The 14,446-nt window shown below is 39.3% G+C and overlaps 1 protein-coding gene across 2 annotated transcripts in view; it reads left to right on the top strand.

Annotated features, from left to right (window-relative positions):
* Positions 1-14,446, top strand: part of Wdr70 (WD repeat domain 70) — a 214,369-nt gene that overhangs the window by 49,174 nt on the left and 150,749 nt on the right. For both annotated transcript variants that reach the window (XM_040757590.1, XM_040757591.1), the window contains one exon: positions 8,437-8,590. In XM_040757590.1, the coding sequence (XP_040613524.1) occupies positions 8,437-8,590 (154 nt within the window). The remainder of the gene's footprint in view (positions 1-8,436; positions 8,591-14,446) is intronic.

Below are 14,446 nucleotides of genomic sequence, written 5' to 3'. Positions count from 1 at the left end.
TGCTTGGTTATTTCACTATATCTACTTCAGCTTGGGGGCAGTGGTAACAAACGAGTTATTACTCTTACTGATTGTGCTGGTTTGAATGGAAATGCCCCCCTAGACTCATATGTTCGAATTCTTGGTCCTCGGACGGTGGAACTGTTTGGGAAGGATTAGGAGGTGTGGGTCTCAGCCCTTGCCTGTGGATTAAGATGTACTCTCTCAGCTCTTCCTGATGCTATGCATTTGCTCTGCCGTCATGGATACTAGCCGTCCGAAAGCATTAGCTCAATGAAACATTTTTCTTTTACAAGTGCCTTGGTCATAGTGTTTTGTCACAGGTGTGGACAAGTAACTACAACATTGGTACAATTATTTTTCCCTTTTCTTTTATTTCTATACCTTTTGTACTTATTTTAAACCTTTTCCTGGCTTTCAGTTAGTTGCAGCCATTCCTTTTGGTTTTAAAATTGTCTGAATTTGTCCATTGGGGGCCCTCACGGACTATAATTTGACATGAATTTATATGTCTTTAACAGCCAATTTAGTTTCTGAGAAATACAATCTAGACTTCCCGATATATTTCTTTCCAAGTCCTGGAGTAAATGCTTCTCCAAGAAGCTCACAATGGTATTTAGAGACCAAATGTGGAATGCTCATTAACACTGAAGCATAAGTTTTCTTGACCTTTTGAATGAAAAGAGGCAAAAATACACACACACACACACACACACACACACACTTATGTGTGTGTATGTATGTGTGTGTATATATATATATGTATATTATATATGTGCTTAAATGGCAATGTCTTACTGGTTCTTAAAATTTTTTAATAAACTTAATTTCAGAAATTTTATTTCTGGAAAAGTGACAGATTAAAATTTCTGAAATGAAACTTATTAATTGAGAATACTACTATTAAACAAGATAGAGAGTCTCACTGTTCATTGTCCTGGGGTATCACTGGCTCTAGGCAGATAAGCTAGAAAATACATGTTTATATACTAATCTGTATATGTCATATATCAGTTAACTTTTGTATCTGTCTGAATCTGTATGAGGTTAATGTGAGTTGTAGGGTGCCTGTCATTCCAGGATCACTTGGGTTTATTCTGTATTCCTCTATCTTGCTTCTCCTCTTTTGAACACACCCATAGGGTAAGTAATCTAATGATCTTGTTATCTAGTTAGTCAGCAAAGCAATAGAATCTCTTGTGCTTTGTAAAGTATTCTTTATGTTCCCTACCCAAGGTGACAGTTCCTGTACATAACCAGTGAATATTGGAAGTATAGGTACCAGGTTATGCTTGTGTGAGTGTAGAAGTCCACATAGGCCAGAAGAGGTGTCAGAAATGTCCTGGGGCTGGAGCTGCAGGTAGTTGTGAACGGCCTCACATGGATACTGACAACAATATGCGTTCTTAACCGCTGGACCAGCTCCTCAGCACCTAATGCACTTTTAAAAAGTGGAAATTTGGGGAGAGGTTTCATTCAGTTTTATTGTCTTAATTTTTTTAATCATTATTCCAGTTCCTCATTCTATCTTTTAGCATGTAAATGATCTGTCCTTTTTTGCAGATTAGAAATTTGGTGCATTAATATCTCATTTAGTTAATAACAAGTGAATATGGCAGTTGTACTGGCATGTCATTTGTGTTTTGAATCTGTTCTTTAAAATTCTTCAAAGTGGCTGAAGATGTAATCCAGCTTGATGTTTTCTGACACTGTCCTATACAAACCTGCTGTTGTATCACACACTCTGAGTCCTTGGCCTGTTCCTGGCACGAGATAATGCATGTTGAGTACGTAAGCCCTCATGTCTGCAGGTTCCATATCCACAGATTCAGTCAAATGCAGATACAAAAACATACTTGAAAAACATGCCAGTGAGGGACTCGAGCATCTGTAGACTTTGGTAGCTGCAGTGTCCCTTGAGTCAGTCCTTCCTTGGACGTGAGGGATGATTACACTGTAATAGTACAATCTTATTCTTTGGAAATTAAGAAGTAATAATAGTAACTGCTTGTTTCAAGGTCTCTGCTAGGTACCTTTATGCATATTGTTATTTAATTTTGAATAAATGTTGTATACATAGTTTTTTTGTATATAGGTATTTACTTGCATTGTATATGAATCAATTGCATGTTATGTGCCTATAGGGGCCAGAGAGGGTGTCTGAGCTCCTGGAGCTGGAGTTACAGATGGTTGTAAGTTACACTATGTGTGTGTCTTGGGAACCAAGTCCAAGTCTTTTTCAAGAGCAGCCAGAGCTCTTAATCTCAGAACCTTTTCTCTAGCTCCAGTGTACAGTATTATTTTTAAACCCTTAACTCAATACTATAAGTTAATTGTTATTCTCTTAATATTTAAAAGGTTTTAAAAAATATATCTGAGTGTTTTGCCTGCATGTGCATCATATGAGTGCAGTGCCTTCAGAGGCCAGAAGAGGACATCAGATCCCCCTGGAACTGGCATTACAGATAGTTGTAAGGAGCTATGTAGATGCTGGGAATTGAACCCAGGTCCTCTGGAAGAGCAGAGAGTGCTTAGCCACTGAGCCACCTTTCCAGCACCAATTTTTAAAAACCCTGTCCCTGTCTTGTAAGTTAAGTATCCTCCCTCTGCAGTGGAGGAAACCAGGACTCAGCAAAATCACCTGGTAGCATATGAGTGATGTGGCTCAGGAGCAGCTCTGTCTAGTCTGCCATCTGTTCCCATCTGTGGGTTTCCTATAAAGTAAGGTGATGGGAAGCAGAAGGGCTTGTTCATCATCGTACAGCTACTTAGCGGAGCAAGGACTTGGATCTCTAGACTTCTGACTCACATTCCGGTGCACTTTTCACTACAGCCGGACACCTTGGCTCATGAGCCTCAAGTGACAGCCCCAAACAGCTGTGTTTATCTGTCTTGCATGTCCCAGCTTGTTCTGCTAGCCAAGCAAAAGGTACTTAAAAGGATCCTCAATCTTCACCTTCCCACTCCCCTCACTTAACACTCGTATACCCCCACTTTGCCCCATGAATAACTTCACAGAAAGAATTGTGCAATGCTACTAAGCCATCCTGTGGTGTCAGAGTTACTCCCCGAGAGAACATTCACTTCCTCATGACTCCAGTTTACTGTCAGATTGGCTTTCTCTCTCCTCTCTTTGATCGGAATCTTAGTTGTATAGACAGGAATTTGAGGAGCAGATGTTCTGCTCCTTGAACAAGCCCTTTAATTCTCCTTAGTACTGTGTCTAATGATTCCTAATCCTGTCCTTTTAACTCAGTGGCTAGCAGAATTAATAGCAAAGTGGGACAGAAATGATGAGGCTGGTACTGAACATCTTCATTTTAGTATGGGCAGAGTGGACTACAGAGAGCACATGAAAAGTGTTAACATTTTCCTTTCTAGCTAAAAAGCAAAATGATGCTGATGTGGGATTGCTGAAAGTTTAGGTCTCTCTGAATGTAAACAGCATTTGGTAGAGTGGTTCAGCCAGAGAAATGGAGTCATTGCCTGTTTCTATTCCCACTCCTTACATTTTTGCTATTTTTAAGATCTTAACTTCCCTTTGAAAACAAAAATTAATCACCAGAAAACACTGATAACACATAGGACTGGAACTCAGGCTGGGAAAAAAAAACTAAAAACAAAAACAAAAACCAAAAAGCAACTAGCATTTCCCAATGGGAATAGCAGAGATTTGTCCCATGCACTAGTAAGTTTTCCCAGTCTTAAAGACCTTTGTTGAGCAGTCTCAAATGTCTACTTATCAAAGATCTGATGTATTTTGTTTATATATAAAAAACTCAATTGGTCTAATTAGACTATAATTTTCTCAGTTCCTGATTGATTGCCTAAAATTTGATCTGTAAGAGTCTCATTAGGATATAGAAATCTGATATAATTTGACCACAAACACTTTAGCAAGAATTGCTGGCTATAATCAGAGTTTGTTAAAATGAAAGACTGATTGGTAAAAAGAGATGTGTAAATAATATGCACAGCAATACAAGGACACCCCCCCCCCCCATAGCATGCAAGGGTCGAGGTCCAGAGCTTTTCTGAAAGGGCAAGGCTGTGGATCACTGAGGAAGAGAAGTGGCTGTGTTTCTATGATGGTAGAACTTTCCATAAATCAGTTTCACCAGTCTCTCTGCTCTAAGACTGTCTGAGAGAACTGCTGTTGACAAACATGCACTCCAGGAACCTGATTTGGAGAAAAGTGCATGTTTCTAGAGCTGGACACTGGCAAAGCTGTGACCATACTGAAGTCTGTCAAGAGGACCACACTAGATATTCCCTCCACTGTCATTTTAATACCCTTTAATCTCAGCACTCGGGAGGCAGAGGCAGGCAGATCTCTGTGAGTTCGAGGCCAGGCTGGACCGACAGCCTCCAAAACAATACAGAGAAACCTTGTCTCGTAAAACCAAAAAAAAAAAAAAAAAAAAAAAAAAGAAAGAAAAGAAAAAAAGAAAAAAAATGCCAATCTGCAAAGTCCAGAGTTTATTTCCATTTTTACAGAGCAGACACTGGGGTGGATTTGGAGCTGAGAGAAAATAAATGAGCAATTCATACATAGAATCAAACAAGTTATTTTTTTTAATTTAAATAGCTTGTTTTACATGTCAATCCCAGTTCCCTCCCCTTCTCCTGCACCCCCCACCATCCTCCCCATCCTCCCACCCTATTGCCAATTCCTTCCACATAGGGGATATCTAGAGTCTGTCATTTCACTCAGGGTAGGGTCCAGGCACTCTCCTAAGAGTACAGGCTGAGAGAGCATCCCTCTTTGTGTTATGGAAACACGATGTCTGTTTGTATTCCAGGGATAAACACTGATCCACTGCTCAGGACCCCATAGGTTGCCAGGCCTCCTCACTGACTCTCACATTCGGGGTGTCCGGATCAGTACCATGCTGGCCTCCCAGCTGTCGGTCTGGGGTCCAAGAGCTCTCCCCTGTTCAGATCAGCTGCCTCTGCCGTTTTTGCCAGCCCATTCTTTGCCAATTTGCTCATCGCTCCTCTCTCTCTGTCGCTGGGTTCCTTGGGTTCAGTTCAGTATTTAACTGTGGGTGTTTGCCTCTGCTTCCATCAGTCACTGGATGAAGGCTCCAGGATGGTTGTAGACATTATGGTTCATTATCAGGAATGGGCATTTGGGGTGGTCTCTACACTATTGCTTAGCTTGCCAATTGGTGTCATCCCTTTAGATCACTAGAGGTCACAATGGTGCCTGATCTGTCTTCTAACCTATGATTCCCTCTTCCCCCATCCTACCCCCCCCAGTCAACCTTCCTGTTCCTCCATGTCCTATTCTCTCTTCCACTTCTCCCCCTCTCTATTTCCCAGGTCCCCCTCCCCCCCTACCCCTTGCCGTGTTCCCCATCTGTTCAGAGGATCTTGCCTCATTTCTCTTCTCTTGGGTACCATGCATATCTTTTATGTTCTTTCCTGTTTCCCAGACTCTCTGTCATTGGAAGTGCAGACTGGCACTCTCCTGTTCCATGTCTAAAATCCATATATGAGTGAGAACATACCATGTTTGTCTTTTTGTGACTGGGTTACCTCACTCAGGATGGTTTCTTCCAGTGCTATCCATTTACCTGCGGATTTCAAGATTCCATTGTTTTTTTCTGCTGAGTAATACTCCATTGTGTAAATGTACCACATTTTCTCTATCCTCAACTGTTCAGTTGAGGGGCATCTAGGTTGCTTCCAGGTTCTGGCTATTAAAAATAATGCTGCTATGAACATAGTGGAGCAGATGCCCTTGTTGTATGAATTTGCCTCTTTTGGATATATGCCTAAGAGTGGAATTGCTGGGTCTTGTGGTAGATTGATTCCCATTTTCCTGAGGAATCTCCATACTGCTTTTCAAAGTGGTTGTATGAGTTGGCACTCCCACCAGCAGTGGAGGAGTGTTCCCCTCTCTCCACATCCTCTCCAGCGTAAATTGTCTTCGGTGTTTTTGATTTTAGCCCTTCTGATAGGAGTAAGATGGTATCTCAAAGTTGTTTTGATTTGCATTTCCCTGATGGCTAAGGATGTTGAACACTTTCTTAAGTATCTCTTGGCCATTTTAGCCTCCTTTATTGAGAATTCTCTGTTTAGTTCTATACCCCACCTTTTAATTGGATCCTTTGGTGTTTTGGAGACTTGCTTCTTGAGTTCTTTGTATATTTTGGAGATTAGCCCTCTGTCAGATGTGGGGTTAGTGAATATCTTTTCCCATTCTGTGGCCTGCCTTTTTGTCTTGTTGACTATGTCCTTTGCCTTACAGAAGCTTTTTAGTTTCATGAGGTCCCATTTGTTAATTGTCGATATCAGTGTCTGTCAAACAAGTTATTTTTTATTTTATGGACAGACTTAAATGTAAGTACAGAAGGTATCTTCTGAGGAAGTGCATATAAAGTGCATAGTCCAGTTCAGAACTTGCTTAAGAACCTGATTCCCAGTGTTTACAAGGTATGCCTTGAGTCCAGAGGTGCTGTCTTCCTTGGACGTCCTGGGCACTAGATAGGCCTTTGCTTTTTCTCGACCTGTCTACCACAGGCCTTTGGTTTGGAACATCACTTCTTGTAGTACTCTGACGTGTTGATGATGAACTTGAGGTGACCTGTCTCCTGTGGTCACACATTGTTTTATTTTTGTGTGTGTGGTATATGTGAATATGTGTGTATCAGTGTGAGCATGCAGTGGGGGAGGTCGGACGTCCTGCTCTCTTATTCCTTACAGAAAAGTGGTTTTAAGCAGCTATGTGACTTAACTACCAGTCAGAATAATAACTCTCTTGAGCTCTGGACAGATAGACATGAATTTTATTTTATTCTTTTCCTTTTGTAAATTGTTTTTAGAAGATAAAGTCATCACAAATTAATACTTTTAGCATATACATTTCTAAGCTTTAGAGTTACGAATAGTAAATGGGATCAAATGGGCTAGAATTTTGTTCAAATGATTAATATAAAATAAACTAAAATCCATACCAATGTAAATATTTTGAGATTAGCAGTAGATTTTTAGATTAAGGTAGATTTAATAATCTGTCCTTCCCCCCCATTTTATATCATACCCCCTTCTTCTTTAAAAAGAGATTGACTATGACCAATAACAATTTATAATAAACCCCCCTTAAATGAGAACAAACATTTATAAACAATATTTTGGGAATTTGGGTGTAGTTCTCTAGACTATCTTCTGCTGATTGTTGAGCGCTGGTAATCTTTGAGGAACCCTGAGAATATTTAGAATTATGGTCAAGTCCTGACTGGGGTATTTTGTGTGAAGCTGTTAGGGATGTTAGATGGGGCGTCATTCCAGTGGAGACCTCTCGGGGTCTTGCTCGATCAAACCATATTAACCTGGAAGGAATCTACAGCTTCTCATCTTCTGTGAAAACAAAAGCAGAACCTCTCTTCCAAAGCAACATATCGAAGTCAACTTAGTAGCTTCCACAATCAAATGTATTTGAGCAGTTAGCTCGCTAACAGTAAAAAATTCAAAGAAAACACAGTATACATCATCCAGACTCTCTATTTTCCATCTTTACATGGCTTATAATTTTTTATTATTCTATTTCTTTTTCAAGGACTTCATTTTATTTTCTTTAGATTATTCTTTTAATCTATGACTGCCTCTATCTTTTTTCTCTCTCTCCCAAGCCTGTGGACATTTTTTAAACACACTGTGACCTGTTTAGAGGTTTCTTTTTGTCTGAATCTGTCTTTATTGCGTATCTGCAATCCTTTTTTTGACCATTGCTTTAAACTGCTAAATGGGCATGACTAGGACAAAGGTGACAGCTTTGGCTGCTGGCTCCATCCCCTAGGCTTTTCCACATGGTGGAGGTTCCAGAGAGCTTCACACTTACCTCCTGTTGACAGTGGCTTCAACAAAATGCTTAAAATCCACTTTTTTTCCCAGTGAGTTAGAGAGCTTGTGTATGTAGTTATGGGGAGAAGATATCCTTATTTATTTATTTATTTATTTATTTATTTATTTATTTATTTATTCGTTCATTCATTCATTCATTCAAGCTTTGTGGCTTAAAAATTCTGCACACCTTTAATCCCAGCACTTGGAGGCAGAGGCAGGAGGATCTCTGTGATTTCAACACCAGCCTGGTCTACAGAGCTAGTTCCTGTACAGTCAGAGCTGTTATACAGAGAAAGCCTATATGGAAAAACAAAACAAAATAAAACAAACAAAAAATCTGCAGATAAGGTTATTGGAAAAGAGCCAGAAGCCTTAACAGTTAGCTGGATTGAAAGGTTTAAGATTTAAGAGGTTTTAGCAAATTGCTATGATTGTAAAAAGCACTGGAGGATGATTTTGTGCTTTTTGGAATTATCAATGCTGTAGTTGTATAACATTTCCTTTTCTGACCATGCTAAATATATAGCAAAAGTATAGAAAAAAAAGCTGTGTTTCACTAGACTATTTCTTTTGTCTTTTGGATAGCCATCAGATCAAGTCATTACAATACAGTAACACTGGAGACATGATTCTTGTTGTATCTGGAAGCTCACAGGCCAAGGTGATTGACAGAGATGGTTTTGAAGTAATGGAATGTATAAAAGGAGACCAGTATATTGTAGACATGGCCAACACCAAGGTAAGCAGTCAACTGTATTTTAATGAATTTTAATTCAGCACTTCTTTTTCCCTTCACTCCTGTCCTCCTTCCTTCCCTCTTCCCTCCTCATTTTCTTTTTCTCATGTTCTTTCCTCCTCTTCTCCATCCCTCATTCACTTCCTTCCTCCCTCCCCCTCCTGAGTCTCCCCTCCTGCACTCCTTCCTCTCTCCCTCTTGCTTCACCTTCCTTCTCTTCTTCGTTCCCTCCCTCTCTTCCTCCTCCGTGCTTGGCCTGCCCCAGCTTTCTGAGTGTCAGCCTATTTATTAACAAGTGGTTTCAGCTGTCATGTAATAATTCATTCTGAAAGTTATTAACTTAAGACAGTAGTACCTTGCCGTTTTTCTAAACCGTGTAGTTTGTTTGGGAGGCTCTCCTGCTTAGGGTATTGTCAGCTGGGCCTCCCTCAGATGGTAACAGTTGGAGCTCTAGCCCATTGTATCTGTCTCCCTTTGCTCCCTTCTACCCCAAGCTCTACTTTGCTTGTGTTTATATGCCGCTCTTGCTCTGCATCGTGGTTTTGCTTGTGTAGTTTTCACCTTCCTGCAGCGTGGTGGTTGTTGTGGTCAGTTCTTACTCTTGCTGTCTCTTTCTATTTGTCTCGTTTGGACTTTCTCACAGAATAGCATTTCTTTGGAATTTGACTTTTTTCTTGATGACTGGGTTCCATGAAGAGTGAATGGAAACTGTATGTTTTTTAGCATCTGAATTTTTACTAGTTAGTGATGGCAGAAGCTTAGGAATTCTGGGAGTACATTTCAAATCTTTGCTTATATCATTTCCACTAATCTTCCATCAGCTAAAGTAAATCCACAACTGTGATCCATATCAATAGAATAGAAAAATATGTCCTGACCCCTAGTGAGAGGAACTCAATCTTAAGTTGCAGAAATCTGGATATAAGGAGGAATGATAGACTGGGAACAATAGTGCCATCTACTACAGATAAAGTGTGAGTGGATATGTTTAATGCAGGTTTTTTTTTTTATTATAAAGACAAGGTATCTCTGGTACCTCTGTGTAGTCTTGGTTGTCCTGGAGCTCATTATGTACATCAGACTGGCCTTGAACTTACAGAAATTTGCCTGCCTCTGCCTCCCCAGTGCTGGGATTAAAGGTATATGCCACTATGTCAAATTTATTGCAGAATTTTAGAATTTCATTTTAGTTCTCATTTTTACTTTTTATACCCTTTCAATTCCCATATTCTTGTAAACTAATTCTCATGATTTGTGTCTAAGTCAAACTCCTGTATGAAATTTGTTTAATATAATTCATATCATAATTGTGGGTTCTGTGTTTGTGGACTTATTTATTTGTTTAAACTTTTTTGTAACTCGCAAATCAATACTCATTGCCAAAAAAATTGAATTTGAACAAAACAGCACTGTCATTTCCCTTGTTTCAGGACTTAGGTTGTAATTAAGGTCTTTAAATATTGTATTTTTTCCCCATGCTCCTCCCTTGTTTTTTGTTGGTGATTTTACTGTCTAAAATGACTCCCCAAATTACTGTTCAGCAGGCTATGGTGCTATCTAGTGTTCCTCAGCACAAGTCTGTGGTATGTATTTTTTTCCTGTGGTATGTATTATAAAGACATTGTATATGTTAGCCAAGCTACATTTAGGTACAAGCTAAATTGCCATTGACCGTGAATTCTGTGTTAATGGTTCAGTAATATAAATTAAAAACAAGCTGTCCTTAAACACAGACACATTCAAATGAAGTTATGCATTGATTGACTGAAGGTATGACCAGAGACTTTCAGGAGCCCACTTATATGCTAACTCAGCATACTTAGGTCATAAAATATGAGGAAAATTGGCTGTAATATAATTATTTGCTTTAAGTGAGTTGTTAAATTCAATTGACGATGTGTTTCAAATTGCCCCATGTTGAACCTAGAGAAATATCTCTATTGTGCAGAGGTTCAGTCTTTTGTTTACTAGTAGATTATTACTGAATCCTGACTGTGTAGTAGATGATCCAAACAACAATTGAATAAAATTTAAAAATAATTTTTTACTTAAATTACAGTGGTGACTTGAACATTTTTTTTAAAAAAATGTATTTATCTAGTGATTCTGACTCTCCTGTTTAAAATTATTACCCTGCCAAGGGATGAGTCATCAGTTGTATAGTCAGTGAAGAGACTATTACTGTGAAGAAACACCATAACCTTGGCCACTCTTAGAAAGGAAAACAGTTTAACTGGGGCTGGGTTCAGAGGCTTAGTCCATTATCATTGTGGCAAGACATGACATTAAGCAGGTAGACATAGTGCTGGAGAAGCTGAGAGTTCTACTTCTGGATGGGCAGGCAGCAGGAAAATCATGAGGCCCTGGGCCTGGCTTGAGCATCTGAGACCTCAAAGCCAACCCCCAGTGACACACTTTCTCCAACAAAGCTACACCTACTCCAACAAGGCCACACCTCCTAGTAGTGCCACTCCCTTTGGGCTTTGGGGGACCATTTTCATTCAGATCACTGCAACAGGTAAATGTGCTACTGCCATGCCTGGAAGCCTGATATTGGTTCCTGGGACTCAAATGGTGGAAGGAGAGAAGCAACTCCTAAATGTTTTCCTTTGACCTGCATACATTCATCATGGCACGTCTGTACCCATATGAACTCTCATATGAATAAATATGTATATATGTAAAATATAAAAAAAAAACACTCTATTGGGGCTAATGCTGGAAACGAAATGTAGTTAGATGGGCTCTGGACCTGAAAAACGCTTCTGATGTCAGAATGCTTGTCTCACTTAAGTCTTGGAGCCATGTTTTATGTGTTGTACAGTTTTAGAAGTTACGTGCATGTACCTCAGGGGCCTATGTGGATTATATGAACTTTTCCTAAGAAGATGTGAATCAGTGACTCTGTCCATAGATAGGGCACCAAGGACAAATGGAAGAAAAGATTCCACTCAAATCTTGCTTGGTGAACCAGTGTTTAATTGGGGCATAGGTGATGGGTTACAGGATAATGGGCAATGTATCAGAGGCTGTCAAAGAACTATCAAAGAAAAGTCCCCCCTCCCCAGAAGCTGTGACCCACTCCCATGTCCTCAGGAATGGTGGGGGCTTCATTCAGGTAGTGTGCTGCCCCAGAAGCCCTTACTCCCCTCTGTGAGAGAATGTTAATGTCCAGTCTTGTGAGATTGCGTGTGTGTAACCAGAGGTATCTGATTTCAAGAGGGTAGCAGTCATGCCATGCCTTCAGGATAGAAGTCCATAACAGAGCAGTGGATTCATATCCGTCATGTGTTGGTTTTCCCCATGAGATATGAGATACTTTTTGAGAATCAGGTTCTGTGATGGTGCATGCCTGCAATCCCAGCACTTGGAGGAAGATGAGTTTGGGCCAAGTGGACTACAGAGAGAGATCCTGTCTTGGCAAACAGTCAACTTTTTGAGTTTTGAGATACAGTTGCTGTTTATTTAGGACAATGGGACATTACTTCTGCAGGTGTAGGTAGTTAGAAAACAGTAAACAGGAATCACCGTCTAATTAATATTTAAACTTTTCAAAAGTGCTCTTTTGTAACTGTGGTCACAATAATGAAATACATTTACCCCAAATCAGAATTTGGACACATTTCTTACAGTCACAGAATATTTTCCTCTGTTATTTTCAGCTTTTCAGCACACATTGTACTTGGGTTCATATGGGACTTCTTGGCATAGAGCCTAGAAATGTGTGACTGTTAAGCCAATATAATTCAATAAATTAGAATTTTTTAGCCAATAAATTTTTATGAAGTTAAATTCAAAGGTGTTTTACTAGGTTTTTAATAAGTGGATACTTCTGTAATAGTTATATAATCTCATCATTAATTTTCTTTTATGAATTCATCCAGGGTCTCTCTCCATTCCATCATTGCCTTCAATTCCTTTCAACAAAAAATCAAGTCTGTGCCATTTGCTTCTTAATTATATAACTAAACTGAAGAGGACTGTTCATGGATCCTAAAATCTTTGAACCTTTTATGGGGAGATTTTCTTTTCACAAGTGGAGAATAGAAGAGACCTAGGAACCTTAGGGGAGGATTGTTTTAAAAACTGTATTTATTTTTATTTTGGTTATTTTAATTTCTTCTACAATTTAATTTCTGAGCTATCACAGAGATTGTATTTATTTTTAAATATACAGGCAGTCATCCTTGATTTCTGTCCATTCCAAATAGTTGCCCTTACTACTTGGAGAACAAATACGTTAGTCATGTCTTTTTAGCAGTAAATTCTTTTGAATAAGATGTGAAAATTTTAATATTTATTAAAATAACTGTGAATTCTAGGTATATTTTTATTTCTTCAGGCAGTTTAAATTAATGTTTTTCTTTTCTTTTTGTGATGCTGGGATCAAATTTGGACCTCCTACATGCTGGGCATTCCACCTCATGCTGTAGCACCATCCCCAACTATGGCTTTAGTCCAAGATAAAACTTTTTTTTTCTAAAATTGGGTTTTGAGACAGCATTTCTCTGTTTAGTCCTGACTGGCCTTGAACTTAGAGATTTTCCTGCTTCTGCCCCTGGGGTGCTAGGATCAAAAGTTTGTGCCACCTTTACCTGTCAAAACTTAAAAAAAAATACACACAATAATTTGATGTCTGTTGTATTTCTTTTCATTTTGTGAGCCAAAGCTTTTTATCTAATACAGTAGAAAGTCCTTTTGACCTTTTGATACATCTGTATCATTCTGGGGAGTCAGGGTTACTTTACACCCTCTCACTATGTAGCCCTGGCTTTCCTGGAGCTCGATATATAGACCAGGCTGGCCTCAAACACCAGGCCCAATAGCCATGACTACTTTTATTTTATTGATTTATCTTAATTAAGTTTTATTGCTTGTATGTTTGTCTGAGCACTGTGCGTGTGCCTGGTGCCCACAGAGGCCAAAAGAGAGCATCAAATCTCCTGGGACTGGAGTTGCAGACTTCAGTTTGTGAGCTGTTATGTGGGTGCTGGGGCTAGAACCCAGCAAGTGCTTGTAACTGTTGAGCCATCCCTCCAGTTGTCCCAAGCCCCATGGCTGCTTTTTATAGGGAATTCCTTTTAGAAATCAAGATCTGGGTACTAGATGTATTCATTGTCAATGCATTGACATTTCTTTTATATCCAGAAGACAGACCAAGTAGAGAGACAGACAAAACAAAAAAAATTGAAATCAACGAATTCATATGGATGGATCTGATTGTAATCAAATCTTACAGCCTTTCTTAGTTCAGTATTTATAATTCATTTTTTTTTGGCAGCAAGAAGTTTGTCTTCCAACATCGTAAGTATGTAGTTATCTGTTCAATGCTGTTATACATAGAACACAGTTTTGGAGTTGCTGCATCTATAGCTTTTGTTACTAGGAGAGTTTTTTAGTGTTGCCCAGGAGTCTTCATTTCTCTTGATTGTGGATAGGAACTCTTAAGTAGAAAAGGATGAGTATGCTGATTAAGTTTATGGCACAGGACTGTAGGAAAGAAAGATTATGTTTGTTGGATCCAGCTTTCACAGAAGAACACTTAAAATTGATTACTGAAGCCTGGTGTGGTGGTGCATTCCTATAATTCCAGCTGTTTGAAAGGTTGAGAGGGCAGAATTGTGAGTTTGGCTAGCCTTGGCCACATAGCAAGACTTCTTTTCAAAAACAGACTGACAGACAGATGTGTATTGAGATTCCTGGCAAAAAGATTCTATGTGTGGGGTGGATTTGATGTACAGGAATGTTTATTGCTGAATTTTGGTCCATGGCTGAAGATGTTTCTATGCAAAGTGGAGGTGGTGCTGTGTTTTCTTTTTTCTTTTTTGCTTATATGGAATCTCAAGAGAAAGACTATCA

The sequence above is a fragment of the Mesocricetus auratus genome, unplaced genomic scaffold (genome assembly GCF_017639785.1).
Source record: "Mesocricetus auratus isolate SY011 unplaced genomic scaffold, BCM_Maur_2.0 Super-Scaffold_100015, whole genome shotgun sequence".
NCBI lineage: Eukaryota > Metazoa > Chordata > Mammalia > Rodentia > Cricetidae > Mesocricetus > Mesocricetus auratus.
This window is presented reverse-complemented; position numbering and strand designations above follow the sequence as displayed.